The sequence below is a fragment of the Leucoraja erinacea genome, chromosome 8 (genome assembly GCF_028641065.1).
Source record: "Leucoraja erinacea ecotype New England chromosome 8, Leri_hhj_1, whole genome shotgun sequence".
NCBI lineage: Eukaryota > Metazoa > Chordata > Chondrichthyes > Rajiformes > Rajidae > Leucoraja > Leucoraja erinaceus.
This window is the reverse complement of record NC_073384.1, coordinates 12,620,645-12,643,471: the sequence shown is the minus strand read 5'-3', so window position 1 is coordinate 12,643,471 and position 22,827 is coordinate 12,620,645. Positions and strand designations below refer to the sequence as shown.

The 22,827-nt window shown below is 41.0% G+C and overlaps 1 protein-coding gene and 1 long non-coding RNA gene across 3 annotated transcripts in view; one reads left to right on the top strand and one right to left on the bottom strand.

Moving 5' to 3' along the window:
* cfap61 (cilia and flagella associated protein 61) overlaps positions 1-22,827 on the top strand; it is a 114,657-nt gene that overhangs the window by 32,776 nt on the left and 59,054 nt on the right. For both annotated transcript variants that reach the window (XM_055638990.1, XM_055638991.1), the window contains exons 13-17: positions 1,076-1,202; positions 8,269-8,346; positions 12,405-12,608; positions 13,879-14,013; positions 19,445-19,572. In XM_055638990.1, coding sequence (XP_055494965.1) covers positions 1,076-1,202; positions 8,269-8,346; positions 12,405-12,608; positions 13,879-14,013; positions 19,445-19,572 — 672 coding nt within the window. The remainder of the gene's footprint in view (positions 1-1,075; positions 1,203-8,268; positions 8,347-12,404; positions 12,609-13,878; positions 14,014-19,444; positions 19,573-22,827) is intronic.
* Positions 19,590-22,827, bottom strand: part of LOC129699321 (uncharacterized) — a 35,906-nt gene continuing 32,668 nt past the window's right edge. Inside the window, exon 6 of the long non-coding RNA XR_008723829.1 lies at positions 19,590-20,047. This is a non-coding gene — a long non-coding RNA (uncharacterized LOC129699321). The remainder of the gene's footprint in view (positions 20,048-22,827) is intronic.

The following is a 22,827-nucleotide window of genomic DNA, read 5'->3' as shown; positions in this document are numbered from 1 at the left end:
CTCCCATAGCCGGCGGCGTTCAGGCATTCTCCGTCAAGGCGATCTGCTCCCGCATTGGGGGGATGTCTGCTTTCCCGCGCTGGGCGATCAAACCTCGATCGAAAAAGCGCATTTCAGTAGGAAAGGAAATACTATCTCTAAACTCAACTAAACCTCATCTATTACACAAGGGGGGATTAACTCAGTCACATTTAAAATGATATCACCAGATTAGCTATGATTTTTTTTTTCATGTTTTCTCAATGCTGAGAAGACAGCAATGATCCTTTCCTCGTACCGAGTGTATTGAGCCCTATTAAGTCCATGCTGACCATCAAGCACTAATTTGCACTAATCCCATAACAATTATACTTCATTCTCTCCACATTCCCATCACCTCCTCCCATATTTTATCATTCACCTACACTTTTTACAGTGGCCAATTAACACACCAACCCACATGGCTCTGGGATGGAGTTAAAAGCACCTGGAGTAAGCACACAGTCACACAGTAAACCTGCTAACCCAACTGAGACAGCATTGGAGGCCAGGATTTAACCTGGCTTGGTGTGAAGCAGCAGTTATACTTGTTGTGCCACTGTGCTGTCTAGTAAACTACGCTTTACTTAAACTTTCATTTATTTAGTGACTTTAATGTTGAACGCTGTGACAATGGACCTTCCAAGAACATGCTGAGTTTAGAAAGATCTTCCTCATTGAATCTTACCGAATAGTGAAAGGCCTAGATACAGTGAATGTGGAGAGGATGTTTCCACTAGTGTGAGAGTCGAGGATTAGAGGCCATAGCCTCAGAATAAAAGGTCGTACCTTCAAAAATAATTCCTTTAGTCAGAGGATAGTGAATCTGTGGAATTCATTGCCACAGACGGCTGTGAAGGCTGTCAATATATATTTTTAAGGCAGAGATTGTCAGTTTTCACAGATCAGTTATATGACAGTTTTATTCCTTTTTTGTCATTTAGTCAGTCACCAGTCAGGGTCTCGACCCGTAACATCACCTATCCATGTTCTCCAGATATGATGCCTGATCTGCTGAGTTACTCTAGCACTTTGTGTCCTTTTGTGTATTACTCAGATCCATTAAGGTACGACTTGCAACAAGCGATGACACAGAAGAAATTCAACTTCTTGTCCAAAGTCTTGAACTGCAAAGCAGTATTTTAGTTGATTTATATACATATAATCAGTGCCGAAGAGATGAAGTGAGTATTTGATCAATTTGGGTTTTGCTGTTGAAAGCACAATATGTTGTTTAATTTGTAAATTATTATCATTTAATACTGTTATCTAACATTTTTTTTAAAGTAAGCAATCCATGTCTGAAATATCATTGTGTCTGCTGCCTTTAAAAAAAGAAATAGATTCAGATCTGATACTTCAAGCACTTGAACTTACCTACATTCCAGAGAAAGCTGTAGCAGAAAAGTAACTTCCTGGATCATGGTCTAAAGAAGGGTATCAACCCGAAACGTCACCTATCCATGTCCTCCAGAGATGCTGCCTGCCCTGCTGTTACTCCAGCACTTTGTGCCTTCCAGGATCATAGTTTGCTTGTACACCCATTCCTTATGCTAAATGAAAGTTGTATTAGTGCTGCCAGTAATAATTCTGTTTGCACTTCGTGAACATTTTAGACCAGGTCCCGTAGCTCAATTAATTATGTTACAGCAGTTAGTAATAAGGTTAATCCTCGTGGATTTTCTTACAAATATTTGTATCCATAGACATTTATTTGGCCATAATAATAAATTGCAGAGGTGCTATACGAAGGCTTGAGAAAAATTGAGGGGCTCAGTTAATTCTCCCAAATTGCTCCTGATTAAGGCAGTTTGCTGACTTTATGTTACCTGTTCATTGTCTAATTATGCAGGCAGCCAGTATTAAATGTGAGGTTCTCAACAGGTCAGGCAGCATCTCTGGAGAAAAGGAATAGGTGACGTTTCAGGTCAGAACCTGAAAAGAAGGGTTCCAAGCTGAAATGTTGCCTACTCCTTTTCTCCACAGATGCTGCCTGACGAGCATTTACAGTTCCATCCTACCCTTAATAATAATAATAATAATAATACATTTTATTTTTGGGCGCCTTTCAAATCTCAAGGACACCTTACAAAGATTAACAGAAGAGAAAAAATATATAGTTGGAGAAAAATAAATAGTAAGGACATCATCAATACACAAATTAAAGATAGAAATCGCTCCAAAAACACAAAATCAAAAAATCAAAAAACACAATGTGAAGAGAGAGCAGCGGCAGCTAAAGCGCGCCAGCGTCCACTCTCCCTTCCGACAGCCATCTTGGACACAGACTAACATAGTAACTTACACACAGAAAAATCATCCCCACACAGTGGTTACCACTGTGGGGGAAGGCACAATGTCCAGTCCCCATCCCCAGTTCTCCCAAAAGTCAGGCCTATTGAGGCCACCGCTATTGCCTCTACGGAGGCCCGATGTTCCTGGCCGTTCTGGCCGGGTGGTGTTGCCCCGGCGTCGGGAGAGTCCTCACAGCGGCTGGGCCACCTGGAACGGCCGCTTCCTAGCAGGGATTTGTCGGCTTCCGAAGCCGACAGGGATGCACCGTTGGAGCTCACAGGCTCCCGATGTTAATGTCGGCGCCGCCCGCTCCGCTCCGCAGACCCGCAGCCCGGAGGTGTTGATCTTGGCAGTCACATCTCACCGGAGCTCCAGCGCGTCGATCCAACGCGGCAACCCAGGCAAGGCATCGCCCGCTCCGCTCCACAATAGCGCTCCAGCGCTGTGCCGCCACCGAAGCCGAGGCGCTGGGCGGTTCCCACCAGGAAACGGCGCTCCACTCCCGCTGGTAGGCTACGAAGACGGGTCGATGGGCAGCCCGGAGAAAAAGCTGCCTCACCGACCAGGTAGGGACCTAGAAGTATGATTACCTCCTTCCCCCCACATTCAGAAGTCCATTTCTCCACAAACAAAGAACAAGACTTACTAAAAACTGGAAACAAAATGAATTAAACGGACGGCTGCTGGTTAGCAGCCGTTCCCCAAGATGGCTCCTCCTCAATGAGGTTCTTTGGTTCTATTATCTCAGAATGGTGTTGTAATTCACTCAATATCACACGTGGCCAGATCCACTTAGGCAGCCCTTACAACGTATAGGCCATTCACATCTCTTAATAATGAGATGCACTGTGTTTCCAAGGAGGATTTTTTCCCCAAAAAAGTTAACTGGAGTGTCATTTAACAAGTAATCTCATTACATGAACTTTGCAGATTTACTGTGTTGGAAGCTATGGGAGAAGGGTGCAAAGAAAGATAAATGCAAAGGACCAGAATGCCAAAAGCCTTTAGACAAACTATATGAAAACAGTGAGAGTATTAGTGATAGTAATCACTTGGTGAAGACCCAATGAGTTGGATGCAATGTCACAGGGAGCTAATTGACCACACTTAAGTTCATAAGTTATTGGAGCAGAATTAGGCTATCAAGTAATTAGGCCATTCGGCCATCAAGTCTACTCTGCCATTCAATCATGGCTGATCTATCTTTCCCTCTCAACCCTGTTTATTGATTAGCACAGGTGTCAGAGGTTATGGGGAGCAGGCAGGAGAATGGGGTTAGGAGGCAGAGATAGATCAGCTGTGATTGAATGGCAGAGTAGACTTGATGGGCCGAATGGCCTAATTCTACTCCTACCACTTATGACCTTATGACTTATGACTGCCTTCTTATAACCCAATTCTAATCAAGAATCTGTCAATCTACGCCTTAAAAATATCCATTGACTTGGCCTCCATAGCCATCTGTGGCAATGAATTCCGCAGTTTCACCACCATCTTTCTAAAGCAATTTCTCCTCATCTTCTTTCTAAAGGTACATCCTTTTATTCTGAGTGTATGGCCTCTAGTTCTAGACTCTTCCAGAAAGGATATGGGGGAAAAAGCAGGGACGGGGTACTGATTTTAGATGATCAGCCATGATCATATTGAATGGCAGTGCTGGCTCGAAGGGCCAAATGGCCTACTCCTGCACCTATTTTTCTATGTTTCCAGTGGAAACATCCTCGCCACATTCAATCTATCCAGGCTTAAGACTTAAGTAGTCAAATGCATCCTTAGATTACATATCCCAACCACAAAACTAATTGCTTCACTCTATTTAATTCACCACATGCCAATCGCTCTATAACAAATAGAATGTGAGACATAGAAGGTGAATTTGGTGACATTATCTCTCAAGTATGCTCCAGCATTCAACATGATCATGGCTGTCCTGACCTTAGCTTCGGCTCCAATCTTTTACTTTTCCTGATAACTCTTGACCTAAATATTGATCAAAACTTTGAAGATATTAGAAACATAGAAACATAGAACATAGAAATTAGGTGCAGGAGTAGGCCATTCGGCCCTTCGAGCCTGCACCGCCATTTAATATGATCATGGCTGATCATCCAACTCAGTATCCCGTACCTGCCTTCTCTCCATACCCTCTGATCCCCTTGGCCACAAGGGCCACATCTAACTCCCTCTTAAATATAGCCAATGAACTGGCCTCAACTACCCTCTGAGGCAGAGAGTTCCAGAGATTCACCACTCTCTGTGTGAAAAAAGTTCTCCTCCTCATCTCGGTTTTAAAGGATTTCCCCCTTATCCTTAAGCTGTGACCCCTTGTCCTGGACTTCCCCAACATCGGGAACAATCTTCCTGCATCTAGCCTGTCCAACCCCTTAAGAATTTTGTAAGTTTCTATAAGATCCCCTCTCAATCTCCTAAATTCGGAGAGTATAAACCAAGTCTATCCAGTCTTTCTTCATAAGACAGTCCTGACATCCCAGGAATCAGTCTGGTGAACCTTCTCTGCACTCCCTCTATGGCAATAATGTCCTTCCTCAGATTTGGAGACCAGAACTGCACGCAATACTCCAGGTGTGGTCTCACCAAGACCCTGTACAACTGCAGTAGAACCTCCCTGCTCCTATACTCAAATCCTCTTGCTATGAAAGCCAACATACCATTCGCTTTCTTCACTGCCTGCTGCACCTGCATGCCTACCTTCAATGACTGGTGTACCATGACACCCAGGTCTCGCTGCATCTCCCCCTTTCCCAATCGGCCACTGTTTAGATAATAATCTGCTTTCCCGTTTTTGCCACCAAAATGGATAACCTCACATTTATCCACATTAAACTGCATCTGCCAAACATTTGCCCACTCACCCAGCCTATCCAAGTCACCTTGCAGTCTCCTAGCATCCTCCTCACACCTAACACTGCCCCCCAGCTTAGTGTCATCCGCAAACTTGGAGATATTGCCTTCAATTCCCTCATCCAGATCATTAATATATATTGTAAATAGCTGGGGTCCCAGTACTGAGCCTTGCGGTACCCCACTAGTCACTGCCTGCCATTGTGAAAAGGACCCGTTTACTCCTACTCTTTGCTTCCTGTCTGCCAGCCAGTTCTCTATCCACATCAATACTGAACCCCCAATGCCATGTGCTTTAAGTTTGTATACTAATCTCTTATGTGGGACCTTGTCGAAAGCCTTCTGGAAGTCCAGATACACCACATCCACTGGTTATCCCCTATCCACGCTACTGGTTACATCCTCGAAAAATTCTATAAGATTCGTCAGACATGATTTACCTTTCGTAAATCCATGCTGACTTTGTCCAATGATTTCACCACTTTCCAAATGTGCTGCTATCCCATCTTTAATAACTGACTCTAGCAGTTACCCCACTACCGATGTTAGGCTAACTGGTCTGTAATTCCCCGTTTTCTCTCTCCCTCCCTTCTTAAAAAGTGGGGTTACGTTTGCTACCCGCCAATCCTCTGGAACTACTCCAGAATCTAAAGAGTTATGAAAGATTATTACTAATGCATCCACTATTTCTGGAGCTACTTCCTTAAGTACTCTGGGATGCAGCCTATCTGGCCCTGGGGATTTATCGGCCTTTAATCCATTCAATTTACCCAACACCACTTCCCGACTAACCTGGATTTCACTCAATTCCTCCACCTCCTTTGACCCGCGGGCCCCTGCTATTTCCGGCAGATCATTTATGTCTTCCTTAGTGAAGACGGAACCAAAGTAGTTTTCAATTGGTCCGCCATATCCTGGTTCCCCATGATCAACTCACCTGTTTCTGACTGCAAGGGACCTACATTTGTTTTAACTAATCTCTTTCTTTTCACATATCTATAAAAACTTTTGCAGTCAGTTTTTATGTTCCCTGCCAGTTTTCTTTCATAATCCATTTTTCCTTTCCTAATTAAGCCCTTCGTCCTCCTCTGCTGGTCTCTGAATTTCTCCCAGTCCTCCGGTATGCTGCTTTTTCTGGCTAGTTTGTACGCATCATCCTTTGCTTTGATACTATCCCTGATTTCCCTTGTTATCCATGGATGCACTACCTTCCCTGATTTATTCTTTTGCCAAACTGGGATGAACATTTTTTGTAGTTCACCCATGCAGTCTTTAAATGCCTTCCATTGCATATCCACCGTCAACCCTTTTAGAATTAATTGCCAGTCAATCTTGGCCAATTCACGTCTCATACCCTCAAAGTTACCTTTCTTTAAGTTCAAAACCATTGTTTCTGAATTAACAATGTCACCCTCCATCCTAATGAAGAACTCAACCATATTATGGTCACTCTTGCCCAAGGGGCCACGCACAACAAGACTACTAACTAACCCTTCCTCATTACTCAATACCCAGTCTAAAATAGCCAGCTCTCTCGTTGGTTCCTCTACATGTTGATTTAGATAACTATCCCGCATACATTCCAAGAAATCCTCTTCCTCAGCACCCCTGCCAGTTTGATTCACCCAATCTATATGTGATTGAAGTCACCCATTATAACTGCTTTGCCTTTGTCGCATCATTTCTAATTTCCTGTTTGATACCATCTCCAGGGACTTCACTACTACTGTTAGGTGGCCTGTACACAACACCCACCAGCGTATTTCTGCCCCTTATTGTTTCGCAGCTCTACCCATACCGATTCCACATCCTCCAACTAATGTCCTTCCTTTCCATGCATTAATCCCCTCTCGAATCAGTAACGCTACCCCAACGCCTTTTCCTTTCTGTCTATCCCTCCTGAATATTGAATATCCTGGATGTTCAGCTCCCAGCCTTGGTCACCCTGGAGCCATGTCTCCGTGATCCCAACTATATCATAATCATTAATGGCTATCTGCACGTTCAACTCATCCACCTTATTACGAATACTCCTTGCATTGAGACACAAAGCCTTCAGGCTTGTTTTTACAACGCTCTTACCCCTTATTCCATTATGTTGAAAAGTGGCCCTTTTTGATTTTTGATCCTGGTTTTGTCTGCCTGCCACTTTTACTTTTCACCTTGCTACCTATTGCTTCTACCTTTTTTATAACCCCCCTGCCCCCTGCTCTTGACCCATCCCCCTGCCACATTAGTTTAAATCGTCCCCGACAGATTTCGCGTAACTTCGGAATAAACTCGAAAGAGTCACAAAATACTGAGAGAGGATATTTTACCTCATCTCCGTATTGAATTGGAAGCCGAATATTCTAACACAATATGCACAAATTCCAATGCTCCCACAATGGGGAAACATTTTCTCAGCACGTCTCCTGTCAAGCTCTTTTGAATCTCATGTATTTCCATAAGATCACACCTCTTTCTTCTAAACTAATGATATAACCCCAATTTAATCTTTCCTCTTAAGACAATCTTGCTGGGATTGACTTGAGTGAATCTTCTCTGAACTGCCTCAACTTTAAGTACATTCCTCTTTAAACAAGGAGATCAATAATGTACTCACTATTCCAAGTCTGGACGCATTAATGCCCAATGCAATTATGGGAAGACTACACTACTTTTATTGTCTATTTTTCTTTCAATTATTGTCATCATTCCATTTTCCATCATAATTACTTGCTTCTACCTCCATGCTAACTATCCCTGTTCCTGATCCAAAGACATCCAAACCCTTATGCGGAAGCATTCTGTAATCTTATTGTCCTGTATATTAAGTGTGGTGGAATTTATGTTTCAACAATTCTATACTGTCAAAAATTAAAATACAGTAAAACCAAATATTAATTAGTGCAATAGAACTAGAGAACCTTTTATTTCTTCTGATCCAATTGATGGTGTTTCAAATTTATTAGTTAGGTTAAAATCCCTTTTAATTTGTCATTTTCATCCACTCAAAATGTTTATCAATATCCCAAAAGTTTGGTTTTACTTCTGTTTACATATTGTTTAACTAGTCATGTCATGTTAACTTCTGCTATTTATTTTTGTCAGGATGGAACTCCAATGCAGGTCGTTGTCGCTGACGTTTTATCGGAAATTGTGGGGATTGCCATTATCAGGAATGAAGAGGTATTGACAACTATTAGAAATGACAGTAAAGACATGCTAACTATATGCCCACTGATGAAATAAGTGAACCGGCATCTGGAATCTCTAAAGATCTATTATTATATACAGAACCTCCTCAGCTCACAACAGAATAATTTTCCTGTGAACTGTTGATAACCTGGCCAGTTTGCAAGTCGGATGTTCCCAGGTGGCGGAACCTGGAGCCCACCAGAAGCCAGCAAAACCATCCTATTGGTCTCCCAATTGCTCAGTTATATGTACGGCATGTACTTTATTCAAGCGTTTGTAACCTAGGGAGGATTGTGGCTCTGGAGAAAAGGTTCAGCTATTGACATATAGATTATTACCCTGAGCACTTCCTATCCTAACTTCTTGTCATAAATACTGTAATTGTCATTATTTGGCTTGCCTAAATGTCTAAAGTCATTTATTGCAGAGAACTCCAGAATTTCTTTGCTGTGTTCTGCGTATTTGCTTGCCTGTGCTACTCCTGCTTGTCTGTTAAATGTGTCACTTCTCATTTAATAGATCTTGTAATGATGAAGTTAAAAACAATTTTAGGTTTAATAATGTTATTCAGTCATTTAATGTGGTATTTTGATAGCTTGATCAAACTGAGCAGATAGATGGAGTTTTTATAAATTGTATCTGATTAGCTAGATTCAATATCACAGATGAACGAGCAAGCAACATCTACTCCCAGTTGGTCCACTCCAACATATTGTTTTCTTCTCAATCTCCTTTCACTTTTATCTCCTGGCTATTGAAGCTGGCACATTATCCAAAAATCAGAAAACCCGTGGGGAATAAACACTCTTGCATAATGTAGCATGTGGGTTAATGGCAGGCCAGCATTAGTTAAATATTAATGACGTTGAGAAGAAACATAAGACAATAGATTGAAACTGCTTAAATTTATTTCAATTAATTGATTTGGGCTCACAGAGGTGAAAGGCCAACGATTTAACACCTCCTTTCATTATTTTTATTTTACATTTTCCAATAATTTACATAATGAAAGCTAAAATATACATCGACAGGCCATTAAAATTTTCCATGGCAGTTCCTAACTGCAGTAAATGATTGCCGACCAGTTATTCATTAATTTACTTAAAGGGCCTGTCCCAACTCCGCGATTTTTTTGGCCACTTGCTGGCACCCGTTATAGTCGCAGCAGGTTGCCGAAAATGTTCATCATGTTGAAAATCCAGCGGCTACCAGAAAAAGGTACCACTCTTTGGGTTACTACTCACCACCAAACAGGCTTTGCGGGATGATGCCTGTTTGGTGGTGAGTATGTCGAAAACTTTCAACATGTTGAAAATCCAGCGGCAACCAGAAAAAGGTACCACTCTTTGGGTTACTACTCACCACCAAACAAGGTTTGCGGGATGATTCCAGTTTGGTGGTGAGTAGTCGCCCAAAGAGTCATACCTTTTTCTGGTTGCCACTGGATTTTCAACATGTTGAAAGTTTGAGAACATGCTGTGACTGTGACGGGTGCTGGCAAGTCACCGAAAAAATCGAGTAAGTGAGACAGGCCCTTGGTATTCTGTTACGTTCAGTTTATTACCACTATTAAAAGTTGAAATGTGTAGGAAAGAACTGCAGAAGCTGGTTTAAATAAAAGATAGACACAAATTGCTGGGGTAACAGCGGGTCAGGCAGCATCTCTGGAAAGAAGGAATGGGTGACATTTCGGGTCGAGACCCTTCTTCAGACTGAAAGTTACATACGACGATGATTAAGATTTTCAATAAATGTATCCTAGAGAGTTAAGATGTAATTTATAAATTTGTCAGATGAACCTGTAATTGGAAGATAAATGTCAATATAGGAAAATATGAATTGTAATAGTATGGGAGAAAGAACAGCTCCTGAAAGAGTAAGGAGGGACAATGAAATAAAGAAACAATAATCACCATAAATGCAATGTAAATTAATACGTTTCTAAATAACCAGACATTGATAGGATAGGTTAGAGTAATATGAGCCAAACTCTGCCATATGGGACTAGTGTGGATGGGACATCTTGGTTGGCATGGGCAAGTTGGACCAAAGAGCTGTTTTCTTGTTGTATACTCCATGATATTCATTGACAATAGGTCTAAATCCCAGAAGTCTCCAATAGCAGAACTGTGAATACCTTCATCAGATGAAATGCAGCAATTCAAGAAAATGGCTCAACACCACTTTCTCTGGGGCCAGATTAGCAATAAATGCTGCCTTGCCAGGAATGCCTAGATCCTGAAAATAAACAAAAAAAAACTGAATACAGCAAAAGAAACAATAGTTAAGTTTCAAATTTTCATCCAAGGATTAAATTGTGTTGTTCAAAATTACAATGTTATTCATTTCTCCTGCCTAATAAATGTAAATGAAACAAAGTTTTGGAGTAACTCATCGAGTCAGGCAGCATCTCTGGAGGACATGGTTACACAGAAAAGCTGGAGAAACTCAGCGGGTGCAGCAGCATCTATGGAGCGAAGGAAATAGGCAACGTTTCGGGCCGAAACCCTTCTCAGACTGATCAGTGGGGACCCGGAAGGCTGGAGGGTGGGAGGAGACAGCAGGGGAGCTGAGGAAGGGGAGGAGACAGCAAGGACTAACAGAATTGGGAGAAGTCGATGTTCATGCCCCCGGGGTGCAGACTCCCCAAACGGAATATGAGGTGCTGTTCCTCCAATTTCCGGTGCTGCTCGCTGTGGCCATGGAGGAGACCCAGGACAGAGAGGTCGGAGACGGAGTGGGAGGGGGAGTTGAAGTGCTGAGCCACCGGGAGGTCAGCTAGGTTATTGCGGACCGAGCGGAGGTGTTCGGCGAAACGATCGCCCAACCTCCGCTTGGTCTCACCGATATAGATCTGCTGACATCTAGAGCAGCGGACGCAATAGATGAGGTTGGAAGAGATGCAGGTAAACCTCTGTCGCACCTGGAACGATTGCTTGGGTCCCTGAAAGGAGTTGAGGGGGGAGGTAAAGGGACAAGTGTTGCATTTCCTGCGGTTGCAAGGGAAAGTACCAAGAGGAGGGGGTGGTTTGGGAAGGGACGAATTGACCAGGAAGTTAAGGAGGGAGCGGTCTTTGCGGAAGGCAGATATGGGGGGAGATGGGAAGATGTGGCCAGTAGTGGGGTCACGTTGGAGGTGGCGAAACTGACGGAGGATTATTTTTTGTATGTGATGGCTGGTGGGGTGAAAGGTGAGGACTAGGGGGACTCGGCCCTTGTTGCGAGTGCGGGGATGGGGAGAGAGAGCAGTGTTGCGGGGTATGGAAGAGACCCTGGTGCGAGCCTCATTTATGGTGGAGGAGGGGAACCCCCGTTCCCTGAATAGTGAGGACATTTCAGATGTCCTGGTGTGGAACGCCTCATCCGTGGAGCAGATACGGCGTAGACGGAGGAATTGGGAGTAGGGGATGGAGTCCTTACAGGAAGCAGGGTGGGAAGAAGTGTAGTCCAGATAGCCATGGGAGTCAGTGGGTTTATAGTGTATGTCGGTTAGAAGTCTCTGGAGGACATGATAGGCGATGTTCTCAGATCAGTACCCATCGTCAGAATAATTACAGTAGAGCAGAGATCAAAACCCCTACTCACCTGTACCCACCTATCATTTGCCAGGCTTTGTCCTGCCCCCAGCTCTTTTGCAACTTTCTCCCCCCTACTTCAATTCATCTGAAGAAGGGTCCTGACCCGATCCAGCACCTGCAATTCCTTGTGTCTATATGATATTGTTGTAATTTGCTTTCCCCCAGTTTAGAACTTTCCAAAGAAGTCCGGACTTATCCTTATTCATAACTATCTTAAAAGTCAAGGGATTGTGCTCACTGTTCCCAAAATCTTCTGTCATTGAAACCAGTCACCTGGCCATGCTCATTTTCTAATAAAAGGTCCAATATTGGCCCTCCCCTAGTTGATCTGTTTCAAGAAACCTACTTGAATGCATTTTACAAAATCTTCCCATCTAAGCCTCTTGAATTGTAAGTCCTTACTTTCCTTCGTGCAAGAGCAGATTTTGGTTATTTTCCTTTCTTTTCATTGTTATATTTTCTTATTTGCAGGATATTGAATATATTCGTTCACATTACAACATTGAAAATTTCATCTACTTCAATCATCATCAGCGTGAAGAACATGGGCATCTCTATCACTTTGCTTTAAACCCAATTTTCTACCACCATACGAGATATTTTCTCAAAGAGATACTCCGGATAACTTTTAAGTCATGTCTTTACTATCCTATTTATCCCAAATCTTCAAGGAAGGTAAAAAAAAAGTCATGGCATAATATTTATATCTTATTTATTTCTTATTTAAAAATATACTTGTTTCAAAATATTCCACTCCTTTGAAAATGTTATCTGTAAAAATAGTAGATTGCAACATAAGAGGAATTTCATTTGCCAAGTCAGTCATACAAATAAAAAGCAACGGAACACACAAAATCCATTTTAACATAAACATCCACCACAGTGACTTCCCCACATTCCTCACTGTGATGGAAGGTGAAAAAAAATTCAAATCTCTTCCCTTCTTTGCTCTCCCGCGGTCGGGGGCCTCGAGCCCTCCTTTGACGGGACGATCTTGACTCCCATAGCCGGCGGCGTTTGGGCCCTCCGGATTGGGTGATCAGCTCCCGCATCAGGGGGGGGGATGTCAGCTCCCCCGCGCCGGCGATCAGACCTGGCGTCGGGGCTGGTCGAGCTTCTGCGTCAATGGTGCTTCCCGACTCGGCCTCCCCCGAGACTGCGAGCTCTCGATGGTAAAGTCCACAGGCTGTGGTCGGAGCTATCCCAGGCAAGGGATCGACTCCGATGTTAAGTCCACGCCCCGCAGTGAGGCGCAAAGTCAGTCCAAGGAGGCCTCTAACTCCATCAATGGTAGGCCGCATTGCGACCGGAGATGCGATCCAGAAAACAACTGGGGGAAAAAAAAGTTTCCCCCGACCCCCTCCCCCTCCCCCCACATAAAACAAACCGGAGAACATTTACACAAACTTTTAACACACACTAAAAATATTTTTTTAATGACAACAAAATAGACTGTTGGTGGGACTGCCAATCGTGCGACGCCCCTGATGGGTCTTGACTATGTTGGGTTCACATCCGCTTCGGCAGAGGGATCTCCTGACTTTTGCTTAGCCAGCTGACTTGGTGCAAGTCTTCGTTACTTTTTTGGAAATTAGGATTTCAATAGAATTCAACCAGTTTTAAATGTTTTCTTCCTCCCTCAACAAAGTTCTATGATATTCTTGAACAGTTGATTGAATAATGAATGCCTTTATCTCTTCCAAATCCTAGTCGAATGATTAGCCTTCATTAGCTAAGTTATCAGGACCAGACTGGAATGTAGAGTTGAGAATGCAGTTAGATAGGCCATCCTTTTATTGATTTGTGGCGTAGTCTTGAGGGGCAGAGAGGCCTACTCCAGCTTCTGATTGGCATATTTCGGATTTATTTCCTGTGAAACTAATTCTGAATCTTTCTGAATCTAATGCTTTATAGTGAAGTAACAATTAAAAACGTTTCCTTTCAGCTGCAGAGTACACACGTTCATTCCCTGACGTCTGCCCTTCACTGCCTTGTTCCTGTGCGCCGAAGACGACAAATTATCTATCCATTGGAAACACTTGGCATTAACGCCCCATCAAAAAGAATCACAAAGCAGAAGGTGAGTGATAGGCAATGTAGGCAGGGTGCGGAACTTGACGACCACTATTAAGGAATAGAAGAAGCGGTTGTGTTGTCCATGTTCATGAGAATATGGTTTCTAACTACAGTTTAGCAAAAACAATGAAAATTCAGATGCCTGATGGAATCTGTGCAGCTACGTACCCAGCAATACTACCAAATTGCGCAATCAATGTTTATCTTTTTAACGTCTAAAAACATATATATATATTTTGTTTAGAATGTTGCAGCACTGACCAGTCTGACTGGTGACACTAACGTAAATAGGTGAAATATTTTCAAACTTCTATTACTGTGCAGTTTGATATCTTCACCACATACTGAGAATTAATTAATTTATTTTTCCCAATTTCTGTGTAACTCGTACATCCTATCTATCACGTAATGATGATTAGAGCATTGAAAGATGAATAATCTATATGTAAGTGCAGTAAACCTCCTGATGCTTTTAGCTTCCATTTTGTGAACAATTACAGAAGTCTTAGTGATGATCAGCTTTGGTGTAGTTTTAATATGTTGAAGTAACATCAGTAAAATCTTTTACAGTATTACCATATCTGTCTTTTTTGCAAATAATTTTTCATGGAAGTTTCAATGCAATTTAGTATTCCCATTTTATTCCTGGAATGTTTTATTTTCTAAGCGAAATACATAAGCATTATTACATAAATAGACAGCACTCTTAGAAGTTCAGTATCATTTGCTTGATTTTCATTTCCTTTTTCAGGCATCACCATTATTAAAATATTTACTGTTTTCCAAATGACAAATGCAATCACACTCATAACTATAATTCTGAGACAGTAGTCTCCATTCATAAGAAAGGCTTCTCTAATTAACGGTCAATAAATTGCATTGCCTTATTGAATTACTGTCCAAATGATTAACTTGTTTTTAAAAAAGAATTATTTTGATCATTCATGGGACAGAAAAGGGAACAGTTGAAAGGGATGTCATGAATTCTCCCTGTTACATATCAAAAATTACTAAGATTCAACTGTATGCAATACATGGAGTGGGATAACTGAACGTTTGTAGCCCATTACTATTAAAGTTGGAATGGGCTATTGAAGCTTTAAATTGAGCTTTAGGAAATTATATTGTTATATAAAGGATTTGGTATGATGGCAAATTGCATTCTCATTTGAAAGCCAGGACCAGTTTGTGACCCAATCTGAGTATAAATGTTTTACAGGTGTTTATTTAAAATTTAATACAATAATTGATGTGTGTAGAGACTTTGGATAGGCGGCTAGGGTTTGGGGTGGGGATGTGGCAAGGAAGCCATTCACAGAATTCAGAAACAATGTTTTTGTATGTTATATATCAAAATGAATGTAAGCAGGAGCAAAGTGATTGAAAGAAAGAATCTTTCTTCCAAACTACAAAAAATAAAAAGTGGGCAATAGTCACTGAAGTGGCAAGGGAATATTAAACTGCTATTATAGTAACATAATTTTTGAACAATGAATATTAATAAACATGGATATTGTGTTATCTCTTGCAATAATTTTCATGGAGAAATAGGTTGCAGGATAAAACTGGACTCAATGGCACCTGGTTTTAAGTTCCCTAAGACACCTTGGAGGTCCATAATGGAGTCAATGATGTTACAAGTGAATGGTGTTACACTTCAAATTCCTCTGCAACAGATCCTGTTTGTGCAACTTTAACCTTACCCTGCAGGAAACTGCCAATTGTGCTAACGATTGTCCAAGCCTTGCTCTGACAACATTGTTGGTTGGTAAGGAGTGATGGTGTGGCGAACTGAGCAATATTCACACTAATGATGCATTTGGTAGTTATGTACTAATTTAATGATATATTTGATAATTTGACAATATAATGATACATTGACAGTTACCTCTGCAAGGTTATTTCTTGTCTGACTTGTGGCATTGACCATATGGGTATCTCCCTCTACTATCTTCTGACTGTGTATCTGAAGGTCGTCTAAGTCCCTCAACAAATGAAAACAAACCCATCTTCTTTTCACTAAGGACTCCACAAAAATCTGTGCCCCCATTTTCCAGTTTTGCATCACTCCTCACAGCTTTTCAGATCAGCTTTAATTGCACGACCTGCACTAGTCAAAGTGCAACCCCCTCAAGTGGCCGAATTTTGCTGGAAGCTAGAATCATCTTGATGAATGGCTGCATAAAGTTTGTGTGCACCTACACTCCATTGAGCATCTGTAGGTTGATTGGGCACGCCAATTATTTTAACCTATTTTAACCTATAAAGATATGACAGTTGCATTAATTGTGATTGATAAATGGGTTTTGATACTTTGGAAATTAAGTGAATTAAGCTACTTCCCCACAGCCATCAGGCTACTAAACCTGGCTCGGACAAAACTCTGATTATTAATAACCACTTTCTGTTATTTGCACTTTACCAGTTTATTTATTCATGTGTGTATATATTTATATCATGGTATATGAACACATTTATCTGTTTTGTAGTAAATGCCTACTATTTTCTGTGTGCTTAAGCAAAGCAAGAATTTCATTGTCCTATACAGGGACACATGACAATAAACTCACTTGAACTTGAATTGCAATTCAGACGAACCTTTCAACTGCAAGAGGCTTACAACCTACTTCAAGCATGGGAAAATAATTGTGTTCAAGAAGGAACTGCAGATGCTGGAAAATCGAAGGTACACAAAAATGCTGGAGAAACTCAGTGGGTGCAGCAGCATCTATGGAGCGAAGGAAATAGGTGACGTTTCGGGCCGAAATGTCACCTATTTCCTTCGCTCCATAGATGCTGCTGCACCCGCTGAGTTTCTCCAGCATTTTTGTGTTCCATGGGAAAATAATTGTTTGGTCTTGCCCTTCATGGCAAACGTTGCAGTTCTGATATATGAAAGGGAAACCTCAAAATGGATGCTTTACAGCCTAATTGCCAGTTTTATCCTTGTTGTACTAAAATGCAGTGATATATAACAAGACAAATCTTCTGAAGAGCTTATAATTATTTTTAATGCAATTTTATTGGGAATATGTAATAGTCATTTGAAATCCACCAAAGAAAGAACAGATTTTTTTAGAAAAGGGAGAATAACAAATAGATAAATCCAACGACACAGCTAAATGGAGATAAAAAAGCAACACAATTTTGTAAAACCAAAGAAAAATAACACTACATTGATCTCAGCAGCAATCAGCTTTGATCACTCCTTTGAGTGCCATATTCAGCTCATTCTGTTAATGGGTTTTTGAAATAAGGTGTGTTCTGGGACCAATGCACCTAATCTTAAACTCTTTGATGCCAATTAGTCTATGCCTTGCCTAACTGGAAGGAGCACTGATTACTAAAGCATAACAGCTGTAATCTTCAGGGAATTGTGTAATGTGTTTGGAATTTCATGTTCTGTTACTCAATCTATTGTATTGTCATCCATGGGGGAGAGATGCTGAAATGTTACTTTCCATTTCTATTTCTGAGCAACAGCATGACATTTCAAATTATATAAATCATTGTTTACATTTTTCGAATCCTGTTAAAAGTCCATGTGCAAAGAGTGCACATATAATATGGTTAATATAAAATTTAGAGAACTTTAGTAAGATAATATTTCAGTTACAGAGATGTAAATATCACTATGCCATCAACAATATTTGATTTTCCCCAAGAGTAATTGGGAACATGTAATGGACCCAATACCAGAAAATAAAACATAAAGCAAAATATGTTATCACTACATCTGAGTGTGATTTTCAAAGGGTTTCAGACTATTCATGTTCTTATCTTGAACATTGAAATAGTAACTGTATTGAAAATGCATTGGGCTGGATTTGTCATCTAGCACAAAGCCCAGTTGTGATGAATATTAATATATGATTGCTGCATTATCTCACTACTGAACATTACTAGATCACATTAGCAGCTTTGCCATATTATTTAGGTGACAAATGAAACTATTTAAATTTTATCACAAGTGTTCCATTCGAAGGTAGACACAAATGCTAGAGTAACTCAGCGGGACAGGCAGCATTTCTGGGGAGAAGGAATGGGTGACGTTTCGGGTCAAGACCCTTCTTCAGACTGATTCATACAGACCTGTTCCTTCTCTCCAGAGATACTGCCTGTCCCACTGAGTTACTCCAGCATTTTGTGTCTACCTTTGATTTAAACCAGCATATTTCCTACACAATTCTTTCCTACACAGGTGTTCCATTTGAATGTTGGAGGATTTTTAGTATTTGCACATTTTGAATTTTTTTTTAAAAACATACATTTAATAGGTGCATGAGATGCAAAGGGTAAAAGGTGTCGTGTTCATAGAATCATAATGAGACATTTTGAAATTCTGAAAATTTGAATAGAATTAATTTTATTCAATCTAATTAATTAATATTCTGTACTGTCTCCTGTGAAGTCATCACAAAGAAATAATGGGAGAGAGTTGCACAGTGAACTGATATATATCGCCACTCATATGTGAATGGTGATGCTCTGATTCATTAATAATTTGTATTTAGAGATAAATATATGAACAGCAGAACATGTTCTTTTTATTTGTGTATATCTGTGAAACTTCAAAAATATGATTAAAAAAAAAAGAATTAATATAAAAAAATGGTACTAATGTAAGATTGGTGTAAATTGGTGGTTGATATTCAGCCAAACTCAAGTAAGTAAGTAAGTTTATTGGCCAAGTATTCGCATACAAGGATTGTAGGCGGAAGAGTCTGTTCCTGTGTGGTATTTCCCTATGTTTAATGTCATTTCTTGCTGATCAAGGGTGAAACATTTATCAGTCTAAATATGCCAGTTTTCAAGCATCCTCGTATTCCTTATCAATAGTAAATAACCTCTGTGATTAAATTTTATAGTCTATAGTTGAATTGCTATCTTAATCACAGTTCTTAATAAATGAAAAGAATAATGGATTGCAGAGTACATGTTAGAATATTCCTGCAGTTATAAACCAAAATGTAATTAATCTTGATTAAGCAATACCACAGGAGGAGCATTTCTAATATTGCTGTATTTATATTAAGTCAACATCTCTCCAAGCAGGCAATCACACTAGGTGGTTTGTATGAAGCAATGCGTTTCCTGACTGCAACTCCAGTCTGCTCAATTACTGGATGTCAGTGGGGGTACTAATTACTTGATTAGTCCCAGTGTTTCTGGACCTGAAAGGTGAAAAATTAACTGTGCCATCTGCAGGAAGGCAGGATTGGGTGTGAAACATCATGTAGGGTTAAGAGTGTGTTGGATTCTGATTTTGTGAATTCTCCATCATTTATTGGCCTTATCCATTAAATGGACCAGAATTAACCATATTCCAGCAGATTCAATAGTTTCAGACGAAAACAAGAAAAACATTAAAAATAAGATTATGTGCCTTTAATAAAATTATGTTCTTTTTACAATCTTTGTGCATTTCCTTTCAGCCAAAATATGCCCTAAATCACATAAACAGAAAGTTGACTCTGGAGCCGAAAATAATCATAAATTCACGAATAGTGGTGGTTGGTGCATCTGAAGTTGGGATTTCCTTCCTAGAAACATTGGTCTTCTGGTAATATATTTCTTCATTTTAAATGACTGTGTGATTTTACACACATTAATTAGTGGTGGAAATAAACTATTGCAATCAAGTCCTATACTGCAAGAATATGGCTTGAGAACCATCCGAATATTGGAAAAACAATTTTAATTAATTTCATCCTTAGATTTTGACACTTTAGAAAGATATTCAACTTCTTGAAAACACCACCAGCAATGGTGCTAATCCTCTCCAGACACAATAATCACAAAGTTACCTCATTTCATTTGTGACATTGATAAAAACATGCACTATTACTGTCATTATTTAGCTTTTGTGTATCCTATTTACAGTTCCAGCGATCGGGATTCAATTTTGACCTCGGGCTGTCTGTGTGGACTTTGCAAATTCTCATTGTGACCGTATAGGTTTCCTCATGGTGCTCCACTTCCTTCCACATCCCAAAGTTGTGTGGGTCAGCAGGTTAATCGGCCTCTGCAAATTGCCCCTGGAGAACAGTAGAATTTGTGGAGAGTTGATAAAATGTTGGGAGAATGGGATTCATGTAGGATTAGTTTAAATTAGCATTTGATGGTCAGGGTGGACTTGATGAGCCGAAGGGGCTGTTTCTGTGCTGTATCCCTCTATGTATACATGTCAGTTACGAGAAAATCATACTAGATTATTTGATCTATGCATATCACCATACTAGCCAACACCAATTATGCCGTTCCAAATGTCACAATTGAATTTGGCTCACTCCGTTTGCACAATAGTCATATAGTACAGAAGCAGGCTCTTCAGCTCGCCTTGTCCATGCTGATAATCAAGTAAACATTAACACTAATCCCATTTACAAGGATTTAGTTATTTTCCATCTATACCCTGACAATTGAAGTACTCGTCGAGATACTTCTTAAACGTTGTGAGAGTACTTCCTTTCACCACATTCCCAGGTTGCAACCACCCTCTGAGGGAAAACAAAACTTCCTCACACCACTTCTAGCTTTTACACTCCTCGCCTTAAACCTATTACAATAGACAATAGACAATAGGTGCAGGAGTAGGCCATTCGGCCCTTCGAGCCAGCACCACCATTTAATGTGATCATCGCTGATCATCCCCAATCAGTACCCCATTCCTGCCTTCTCCCCATATCTCCCGACTCCGCTATTTTTAAGAGCCCTATCTAGCTCTCTCTTGAAAGCATCCAGAGAACCAGCCTCCACCGCCCTCTGAGGCAGAGAATTCCACAAACTCACAACTCTCTGTGAGAAAAAGTGTTTCCTCGTCTCCGTTCTAAATGGCTTACTCCTTATTCTTAAACTGTGGCCCCTGGTTCTGGACTCCCCCAACATCTGGAACATGTTTCCTGCCTCTAGCGTGTCTAAACCCTTAACAATCTGATATGTTTCAATGAGATCCCCACTCATCCTTCTAAACTCCGGAGTGTACAAGCCCAGCCGCTCCATTCTCTCAGCATATGACAGTTCAGCCATCCCATAAATTATCCTTGTAAACCTACGCTGCGCTCCCTCAATAGCAAGAATGTCCTTCCTCAAATTAGGGGACCAAAACTGCTCACAATACTCCAGGTGTGGTCTCACTAGGAGCCCTGTACAACTGCAGAAGGACCTCTTGGCTCCTATACTACTCCTCTTGTTATAAAGGCCAACATTCCATTCGCTTTCTTCACTGTCTGCTGTACCTGCAAGTTTACTTTCATAGACTGATGAACAAGGACCCCCAGATCCCATTGTACTTCCCCTTTTCCCAACTTGACGCCATTTAGATAGTAATCTGCCTTCCTGTTTTTGCTACCAAAGTTTTTGCTTACAGAGATAGGTTGAATAAGTTAGGTCTTTATTCTCTGGAGCGCAGAAGGTTAAGGGGGGACCTGATAGAGGTCTTTAAAATGATGAGAGGGATAGACCGAGTTGATGTGGACAAGCTTTTCCCTTTGAGAATAGGGAAGATTCAAACAAGAGGACATGACTTCAGAATTAAGGGACAGAAGTTTAGGGGTAATATGAGGGGGAACTTCTTTACGCAGAGAGTGGTGGCGGTGTGGAATGAGCTCCCAGTGGAAGTGGTGGAGGCAGGTTCATTGGTATCATTTAAAAATAAATTGGATAGGCATATGGATGAGAAGGGAATGGAGGGTTATGGTACGAGTGCAGGCAGGTGGGACTAAGGGGAAAAAAAAATTTGTTCGGCATGGACTTGTAGGGCCGAGATGGCCTGTTTCCGTGCTGTAATTGTTATATGGTTATATGGTTATAAGTGGATAACCTCAGATTTATCCGCATTAAACTTCATCTGCTATGCATCTGCCCACTCCCCCAACCTGTCCAAGTCACCCTCCATTCTCATAGCATCCTCCTCACAGTTCACACTGCCACCCAGCTTTGTGTCATCTGCAAATTTGCTAATGTTACTTTGAATCCCTTCATCCAAATCATCAATGTATATTGTAAATAGCTGCGGTCCCAGCACCGATCCTTGTGGTACCCCACTAGTCACTACCTGCCATTCTGAAAGGCACCCGTTAATCCCTACTCTTTGTTTCCTGTCTGCCAACCAATTTTCTATCCATGTCAGCACTCTACCCCCAATACCATGTGCCCTAATTTTGCCCACTAGTTCAAGTTCAAGTGAGTTTATTGTCCCTGATAGGACAATGACATTATTGCTTTGCTTAGCACACAGAACATAGTAGGCATTTACTACAAAACAGATCAGTGTGTCCATATACCACAATATAAATATATACACACATAAACAAATAAACTGATAAAGTGCAAATAGCAGATAATGGGCCACCAATAATCAGAGTTTTGTCCAAGCCAGGTCTAATAGCCTGATGGCTGTGGGGAATCTCTTGTTTCAGACATCTCAGTTATAGGGAAAAGTTTCCTACTCTCAGCCCTATCTAGTCACCTCATAACTTTGTATACTAGAAGCCTCAGAATAAAATGATGTACCTTTAGAATGGGGTTGAGGAGGAATTTCGTTTGACAGAGGCTGGTAAATCTATGGAATTCATTGCCACAGATGGCTGTGGAAACCAAGACTTTGGGTATTTTTAAAGCAAGGATTGATAAGATTGTGATCAGGAAGGGTGTTGAAGGTTACAAGTTCTCACTGTGACCATATAGGACTGTGTGACATATCAAAAGTCTAAAAGGAAGGAGAATGGGGTTGAGAAGGAAAAACATATCAGTCATGATTGAATGGCAGAGTAGACCTATTGGGCCGAATGGCCTAGTTCTCTCTGTTCTCCATAAC